Source organism: Carlito syrichta, unplaced genomic scaffold, assembly GCF_000164805.1.
Source record: "Carlito syrichta isolate Samal-C Ts95f unplaced genomic scaffold, Tarsius_syrichta-2.0.1 Scaffold301890, whole genome shotgun sequence".
Taxonomy (NCBI): domain Eukaryota; kingdom Metazoa; phylum Chordata; class Mammalia; order Primates; family Tarsiidae; genus Carlito; species Carlito syrichta.
Window position 1 is genome coordinate 161,626 of NW_007245986.1, and position 9,551 is coordinate 171,176.

General features: G+C 43.8%; 1 protein-coding gene across 11 annotated transcripts in view; it reads right to left on the bottom strand.

Annotated features, from left to right (window-relative positions):
• Nucleotides 1-208: 208 nt before the first annotated feature.
• SEC31A (SEC31 homolog A, COPII coat complex component) overlaps nt 209-9,551 on the bottom strand; it is an 85,311-nt gene continuing 75,968 nt past the window's right edge. For 10 of the 11 annotated variants that reach the window (XM_008055596.1, XM_021711165.1, XM_021711163.1 and 7 more), the window contains 3 exons: nt 6,839-6,958; nt 2,573-2,644; nt 209-789 (listed from right to left, as the gene is read on the bottom strand). In XM_008055596.1, the coding sequence (XP_008053787.1) occupies nt 610-789; nt 2,573-2,644; nt 6,839-6,958 (372 nt within the window). In that variant the 3' untranslated portion in view covers nt 209-609. The remainder of the gene's footprint in view (nt 790-2,572; nt 2,645-6,838; nt 6,959-9,551) is intronic. The other variant, XM_021711164.1, reaches the window with a different exon arrangement.

Genomic DNA, 9,551 nt, shown 5'->3' on the forward strand with positions numbered 1-9,551 from the left:
CAGCCTTCCTAGTAGCTGGAACTACAGGCGTGCATTACCATGCCCGGCTAATTTTTTGATATATTGTAGAGACGAGGTCTCGCCAGGTTTCCCAGGCTGGTCTTGAACCCCTGTGCTCAGGCAATCCTCTCACCTAAGCCTCCCAAAGTGTGGGACGACAGGCTTGAGTGGTGGCTGATTTTTTTAAAAAGACTGCATATACATTCAATGGGATTACATACTTTAATCTGATTGACAGAAGGAGGGAGGACAGGAGAGAAGTTTAGTTTTCGCTCTGCTGTGTGCATAACCAGATGCTCCCTTTTCTAAGAAGTATATTGAGGTTTAAACAGCACACTGCTCAGAATATTTCAGAAAACCATACTATGTATAATCCAGGAAATACTATCTGCAGAATAGGAAAATCATCACAGGCAACAAAAGATTGAAACAAAAAGAAAGCACCAGGGTTCTGAGCAGTTCTAGGTGAGTTTATCTGCAGAACAGTGGAAATACTCTCAGCTGCTGCTATGGAAACATGCGGATGAGGGTTGGTCCACGTCTTGTCATTTTATCTTAATGTGTTTCTTTGGAAAGACGGCAACGCTGAGCAGGAGGGCAGCTGTCCTTTTAGACACCCAGCTTCTTGGCCTGGGTGAGAACCACTTTAAGCACGGGCATGAAGGCAGAGGTCTCGCTGAAGTTGCTGGTGCTGACTATGTGGGTATGGATGGTCAACCCTTCTGAGTAGTTTCGGGTCTCAATGCTCCTGGCAATGTTGTGCAAACCACTGGCGATTGTTGGCGAAAGCTGAAATAAAGGTAAAACCAAGAGAAAGATTAAACTAAGAGAGAACTTAGAGCTAAGAAAGAACTTAGTTTGAAACCCTCTGCAAACATTAAACCCAGATATTTAACGAAACTTGAAATAAGCATTGTTGAAATGTACATTTAGCGTGTCTAGAAGTAGTTTCTTGGACCAAGCAACAGTTATTAAGCAGAACCATGACAGAATGATTTATATAAAGATGTTATTTATAAATTATATATGTGTAATAAGCCAGATATTTTACTATAGAAAAAAAAGCAGCCAGATTTCCTCCCCAAAGCTAAAATGCTGTCGAGAGCTTTAAGCCCTGTTATTTAATTAATTTATCTACTTTTTGAGTCAGGGTCTTACTCTGTCGCCCGAGCTAGAGTACAATGGCATGACCACAGCTTACTGCAGCCTCAACCAGCTGGGCTCGGGCAATCCTCCCACCTCAGTCTCCTGACTAGCTGGGACTATAAATGCATGCCACAACACCTGGATAATTTTTTGATTCTTTTGCAGAGACGAGGTCTTGCCAAGTTTCCCAGGCTGTTTTGAATTTGTGGGTTTACTCAAACCTCCCACCTTGGCCTCCTAAAGTGCTGGGATAACAGGTATTACAGGCATGAGTCACCGCATCTGGTCATCCAATTATTTTAGTCTCATATCCTTTTAAATTTTTCCTATACATGTGAAGGAAATTAAAGATTCTTCATCTCGATATTACCAAGGACGCAGTTTACTTAAAATCTTATCCACAATAGAAACCTTGAACTTTTGGTCCACTTCCATTGTGCCCTCAATTTACCAATCCTTAACCGCTTTTTATAATCTTGTCAGTTCTTAAGATTGAAACACCTGCAGTTTTTTTCCACATCATTACTGGCATATATGCCCATTTTATTTTGGTCTCATTTTTTTATTAATGTTTTTACATACACTCATCTAGATGTATACAATCATTCTATCTCTTTGTTTTTCTGGCTGGTCTTGAGCCCCTGTGCTCAAGCGATCCTCCCTGTTCAGCCTCCTGAGTGTTGGGATTCCAGAGGCGAGCCACCACGCTGGCGAGAAAATGTTACTTTGGATCCATCACAGCCACACTACTTCCATTGTTACATCAACTTTCTCCAGTTTGGTTCAAATGAGAGAAATGTTACTTAATCTGATGGAACTAGATGTAGGGAACCAGTAGTGGAGTGCTGAAGAGCAGCAAGAGAGGAAGCTCCCATTCTGTCCTTTCTCTCCTATGCCAGGGGTTGCATTAGCAAAACAGGACAATTCTAGAGAGAAACGCAGAGGCAAGGAGAGTGCAAACATGAGCCGACTCCTCCCTGCAGCAGTCCTCATAGCACGGCATCAGGCCTTCTCATCCTGTGGCTGCTGTATAACAGCTGTTCTAGGGGAAAGCACCAAGGATTGGACTTGAAGAACAATATCTGCCTGCTCTTGTATACTTCTTGAAACAGGCCATAGGCGGTGAACAGCAAGAGTCCCCTCAAAGCCAATCCAGACAGGTTTGTATTTCTACTCTTTGTCATGAGAAGGGTTAATAACACACACACACACACACACACACACACACACACACACACACACACACACCCCTCTCATCTTCGGTGCACATCCTCGGTGCATGATGTTTGTGATTTGGACAGCTGGAGCACAGCCCATTCTGTGAATGTCAGGACAATTCTGCCCCAAGTGCATTAAGGAAGAGTGCCAATGTTTAACAGCAACTAGGGGGAAAAGATTGTAAATCCTCTTTCGCCCCAAAACTTACTGTCTGCTCCCTCAGTTTATCATACAGAACCTCCAAGCGCTTGCTGGCATCGTCTAGCTTCCTCTTGGTTTGCTGCAGGAGAAGAAAAACACGTTACATTGGAACTTTAACTTTCACCCAAAGAACCTGCCCCATCGCACAGTGCTGCACATACATGCTAGATGCTGAACAGCTTCATCTTATAAAGAAAAACCTTGGAGAACCTATTCAGTAAATGGTGCTGGGAAAACTGGATGACCACAATGCAGAAGACCTCTACCTATCACCATGCACAAAAATCAACTCTACCTATCACAATGCAGAAGACTTCTACCTATCACCATGCACAAAAATCAACTAAATGGATCAGAGACCTAAATGTAAAACCTCAAACTATAAGAACCTTAGAAAATGCAGGAGATACCCTTATGGAAATTGGAACTGGCAACCAATTCCTGGTCAAAACCCCAAGTGCGCAGGTCACAAGAGATAAGATAGACAAGTGGGACCTTATCAAACTGACAAGCTTCTGCAAAGCCCAAGAAACCATTGAGAGAGTGGGAAGACAGCCCACAGTCTGGGAACAAATATTTTCCAACTATATGTCTGACACAGGTCTAATATCTAGGATCTACAAGCAACTCACACGTGCCATTAAAAAACAAAAACAAAAACAGCCCCATTACAAAGTGGGCAAAAGATATGAATAGACACTTCTCAAAAGAAGACATATGGAGGCCAGGTGCGGTGGTTCAAGCCTGTAATTCTAGCACTTTGGGAAGCCGAGGTGAGAGGACTGTCTGAGCCCTCAGATTCAAGAACAGCCTGGGCAACTTGGTGAGACTTCATCTCTATGATAAATCAAAACATTAGCTGAGTGTGGTAGTACAGGCCTGTAGTTCCATCTACTTGGAAGGCTGAGGCAGAAGGAGCGCTGGAACCCAGCAGGTTGACACTACGGTGGCCGTGAGCATGCCGCTACACTCCAGCCTGGGCGACAGAGTGAGACTCCAACTCAAAAAAAAAAGAAGAAGAAGATATACGGGCTGGGTCAGGCTTGGTGGCTCAGCCTGTAATCTCAGCACTTTGTGGGGCTGGGGCGAGACCAGTCTGGGAAACTTGGCAAGACCTTGTTTCTACAATAAATCAAAAATTAGCTGGGCATGGTAGTGCACGCCTGCAGTTCTGGCTACTTGGAAGGCTGAGGCAGAAGGATCGCCAAAGCCCAGCAGGTCAACACTGGGGTGGCTGTAAGCGTGCTAATGCACTCCAGCCTGGGTGACAGAGTGAGATGCCAACTCAAAAAAAAAAAAAAGGACATACAAGCAGTCAACAGATACATGAAAAAATGCTCAGCCTCACTAGCCATCAAAGAAATGCAAATTAAAGCGACACTGAAGCCAGGCTCAGCCTATAGTCTCAGCATTTTGGGAGGCCGAGGCAAGTGGACTGCCTGAGCCCACGGGTTTGAGACCAACCCGGGCAACTTGGCAAGACCTCATCTCTACAATAAATTAAAAAAAAAACAAAAAAACCCCAGAGAGTTGTGGTAGCACACGCCTGTACTTCTGGCTACTTGGAAGGTTGAAGCGGAAGGATCGCCAGAGTCCAGCAGGTCAACACTGGGGTGGCCGTGAGTGTGCCATGGCACTCCAGCCTGGGTGACGGAGTGAGACTCCAACTCAAAAGAAAATAACAAAAAAAATCCACACACCTAACTCCAGTCAGGATGGTCATCATCAATAACTCAAAAAACAACAGATGCTAGAGAAGATGTGAGGAAAAGGGAACACTTCTACACAGCTGGTGGGAGTCCAAACTAGTACAACCTCTGTGGAAACCAGTTTGGCGATTCCTAAAAGATCTAAAAATTGACCTTCCATACCCTGCAATCGGCCTTCTGGGAATATACCTGGAGGAACTCAAATCACTTTATGAAAAAGATACCTGCGCATGCATGTTTGTTGCAGCATTATTCACAATAGCAAAAACATGGAACCAACTGTGCTGCCCATCGAAAGAGGACTGGATTTTAAAAATGGTACATATGCACGATGGAATATTACACAACCATAAAGAAGAACAAAAAAATATGAACTTAGCAGCAACTTGTATGAACTTAAGAGTCTTTAATACTGAGTATCTATCACAGAAACAAAGAACTGAGTATCACATGTTCTTACTCATAAGTGGACCTGAATAACTATTTTAATACTATAAAAAAGGGACTGGCAGTAGTGGGAAACTACTGGGGCGGGCACACCTCATCAACAAAGGTACCTGCAAAATGAACATTTGTATAACTAACCCTGAATTGTGCCCCACATATTCAAAGTAAAAAGAAAAAAACAAGAAAAACAAAAGAAAAACCTTGATGAACTTATGAGAACAGAAGTCAGGGATCTGTTAAGGGGGTGAATGGGAAGAGGATGAGACCTCCTTCCCGTGTACAGAACAGAGTGCTGGCTGGGTCCCACATGAACTGTAAGCTTGCTGCACAGGTATGTGCATGTCCCACTTGCCATGTCCACAGGCATCCGGGGCAGCAGTGGCCAGTAAGCCCCAGCAAGGGGAGTCTAGCCCAGTGTCTGCAGTTGACAAGTGCTGAAAGACACAGCTGTGGACTGTAGAACCCTAACTTAGTCACATGTGGTTATGTCTAATCCTGTTTGTTTCTTAGCCTTTAAAGTACCAAGAAAAAAGAAAATTACCTTCTGGTAATTTTAGTAAGATTACTAAGAGAAGTAGTATAATAGGTTCTTAAGTTAAAAAGTTTCTTTTTTTCTTTTACTATAAGCATATTGACAGAATTTTTTTTTTATAAAACATTTTTCCTCTCTATCCTAGTATTATAAATATAGTGAGAGAAACTATTCTAAAACTAAAATCAAAGGTTTTAAAATCACATTGTGATTAACATAATGATCCAGACTACAAAAGAAATGACACTTTTCCATATTTACTGAGTGTCCACTATGTGCTGTACGAGTGACAAGTATTCTGTATCATGGAGCTCACAGACTGTCTATACCAACTCCCGCCTGGAGGGCTGGAATTCTGCCACATTCTCCTCAGGGCCTCTCCATGTCTGAATGACTGTGGCCTGCTGGTTTAGGGGCGAGCATACGGGCTAGCATGCATCTGGTTATCAGCTTCATTTGCTCTCTGGCTTCCAGTTCAGTCTTTCCATCACTCCCAGAATGCCAGGGAATATGGCTGATGCTAACTCAGCTTTCTTTTTTTTTAAAAACTCAGCTTTCCTAACACTTTCCAGTCCAGGGAACTGCTCACCATAAGAGAAGGCTGCAGGCATTAATACTCAATGTCTGATGAAACAACAAATTCCAATGATTAAATAAATATATTCAATGTTTGTTGGCAGAAAATAAAATTTCACTTAAAACAAGATTGGCTTTGTGGAATTTCTGTTGTTATCAATACACAGACATCCTCTAAGAAAACTGCAACATAAATTGTTTTAAATATGAATAACAGCCGGGCTCGGTGGCTCAGCCTGTAATACCGTGCCTTTGGGAGGCTGAGGTGAGTGGATTGCCTGAGCCCATGGGTTCGAGACCTGCCTGGGCAGCGAGACCTCATCTCTACAATAAATCAAAAAATCAGCCGGGCGTGGTAGTGCATGCCTGTAATTCCGGCTACTCGGAAGACTGAGGTGGAAGGATCACCGGAGCCCAGCAGGCAAGGCTGCGGTGGCCGGAAGCAGCCACTGCACTCCAGTCTGGGCAACTGAGTGAGACTCCAACTCAAAAAAAAAAAGAATGACTTCAATATCTAAAACATTTAACTAAGTTTCAGAAAATGATCTATCTACTTTTAAGAAGTTTTGATGTAAGCTCACAAAGAAATACCAATCCGAGTTTCTTACACACTACTACTGTATTCTAGTTAAGGCCAAACAAACACAGGCCTGCCAACGAGAGGCAGGACCACATGGTGTTGGGGGCATGAGTTCTGGAGCCAGACTGGCTGGGTCTGAAGCTGGCTCTGAGTTTAAGTATTCACTGTGCTTTGCCTTAATTTCCTCATCTGTGAAATAAAAATGACAAATCTACCCTTCATGGGGTTATTGTGAGGACGAAGTACATTTATATATAAAAAGAAACTAAATGTATTTCTATATGTAGTACAAAATGTACAAATACTAGCTTTATGACTTTTGTACAAACTGTTTAGAAATACATCATGCAGGAATTGAAGCAGTAATTATTAGGAAAGCTCCATAATGGATTGTTTTAATTGAGTAAAACATGAGAAAAAAATACATACAGGGTCTGTGGCTGAAGACAGACAACGCTGAATCAGATCCTCAAATGTGGTCTTTAGAATGAGGTGTTCATCTGGAATTGGTTTCTTGGTGATTTTTTCTGTTGGCAAAGATTGCACATGCTGGAAGAAATAACATCATAAAAAAATCAGAAATGATCAGAACTTATATACGAGGTTTGGAATCTTACTGAAAGATAAACCAGCAACCTTGCATATAGGCCTATTCAAAATCAAATGAGAAGGGAGCATGTGTGACCACTTGGGATAAAGAATACCTAAAACCAGTTCCAGGTACTCCTCCCATAGTGTGGACTTTCCTATGAAGAACTGGATATAAAGTAACTGACTAATCAGGGAGCATATGTTGATCATGACTGTACAGGAGAGATGGGAAGTAAATGTGTGTCAGCAGGAAACATAGCACTGGCAATCAGCTGCTGGGTAAGTGAGCTGCCTGCTAGGCCTGGGGTATTCTGTGTCTAGTAAGCCAAAGATCAAGACAGAAGAGACCATGATGCAGCTGAGTGTACAGATGGTAGAACAAAGAAGAAATGCTTCAGTGTTTAAAGTTTGTTTAGTTCATCCTTCCATTCTTTCAAAAATATTGGGCCTGGGGTAAGAGGATTGCCTGAGTTCACGGGTTTGAGACCAGCCTGGGCAACTTGGCAAGACCTCATGTCTACAATAAATCAAAAAATTAGCCGGGTGTGGTAGCACAAGCCTGTAGTTCCGGCTACTTGGAAGGCTGAGGTGGAAGGATTGCCTGAGCCCAGAAGGTCAATACTGGGGTGGCCGTGAGCATGCCACTGCGTTCCAGCCAGGGCAACAGTGAGACTCCGACTCAAGGGAAAAAAAAAATTGGGCAATTATGTACCAGGCACTAGCTATACACTGGTGAACCAATAAGAAATAATCTCAGCTGAGCTTGGTGGCTCATCCTGATCCCTGCACGCTTTGGGAGGCCGAGGTGAGGGGATTGCCTGAGCCCGCGGGTTCAAGACCAGCCTGGGCAACTTGGTGAGACCTCATCTCTACAATAAATCAAAAATTAGCTGGGCGTGGTAGCGTGTGCTCATAGTTCCAGCTATTTGGAAGGCTGAGGCGGAAGGATTGCCGGAGCCCAGCAGGTCGAGGCTGCGGTGGCCAGGAGTGTGCCACTGCACTCCAGTCGAGGCAACAGAGTGAGACTCCAACTCAAAAAACAAAACAAAACAAAAAAACAGAAATAATCTCAGTTCCCAGTAGTTTATAGGTCAATAGGAGAGGCAGAGTTTAAAGGTGTCATAAATGTATGTAAAATGGCAACTGTGGTAAGTCAACACTTAGCAGAATCAAAAGATTATAGCTGGAATTTGACTGAGGGGATAAGGCTCTCTTCAGGAAATTATATAGGAAGGGTGTATAGGAGGTAACCAGTTAAAGTAAGAAAGAAAGAGCACTTCAGATGAAAGAAATAACACAAAGGAAGGATCACGATAAAGGGGGCTAAAGGAGGCCAGGGTAGCTACAGCAGAGAGAGCAGGAAGGAGCATTGGCCGAGGCCGATTTTTTTTTTAAGTAGGAGTCTCACTCCGTCACCCAGGCTGGAGTGCCGTGGCACGCTCACGGCCACCACAGCATCGACTGGCTGGGGTCCAGCGATCCTTCCGCCTCAGCCTTCCAAGTAGCTGGAACTACAGGTGCACACTATGGTGCCTGGCTAGTTTTTTAATTTTATTGTAGAAACGAGGTCTCTCCAAGTTGCCCAGGTTGGTCTCAAGCCCATGGGCTCAGGCAATCCACTCACCTTGGCCTCCCAAAGTGCTGGGATTACAGGCTGAGCCACCAAGCCCGGCTTGAAGCTGATTTTTAACAATGGGAAGCTGTGATGTTCCAAGTATAGAAGAGATAAGACCACATTAGAGATGGACCAAGGCAGATACAGCAGACCAACTAGGAGGCTCCTGCGGCAAAGACCAGAGACAAAGGAAGCAGCATGGGCCAGAGTGGAATGTGTATCTGAACACATATTAGAATATTATCAGTAAGATATGGGGGATAGATTTGAAATAGAGTTAAAGGGAAAGAAAGATGATTCCCAGATTTGGGGCTAGATTATAGAAAAGAGTAGATGCATTCGGGAAACAGGAAACAATGAAAGAAGACAAGGCTTGATGGGAAGCATGTGAACTGGGCTTTGGATACAGGAGACTAAGGTGCCTACAAGACATCCAGCAGCGGCTAGACACATGCTCAGCCAGCATGGGGTCTCCCCTTCTGCTGGCAATTGAAGCTCTGACCTAGAGGAGCACAGCCTGGGGCCTGGGACTAAGCCTGGGAAGTAGAGAGCCACTTCCCAAAGCGACTCAGATCTGTAAGCACCAAAATACAACAAAAACAAAAAAGACCTTTATAATTTGCAACCTTTATTTTTCAGAAAGAACTAATTCTTCTCATCTTCATCATATCTGTTTTTAAAATGAAATTTTTAGTATTTAAAAATTCCTCGGCATAACTATCTCTTTTTTTTTTTTTTTTGAGTTGGAGTCTCACTGTCGCCCAGACTGGAGTGCAGTGGCCGCTCCTAGCCACCGCAGCCTCAACCTGCTGGGCTCTGGTGATCCTTCCGCCTCAGCCTTCCAAGTAGCCAGAATTACAGGCATACGCTACCACGCCCGGCTGATTTTTTGATTTATTGTAGAGATGAGGTCTTGCTGCCCAGGCGGGTCCCGAA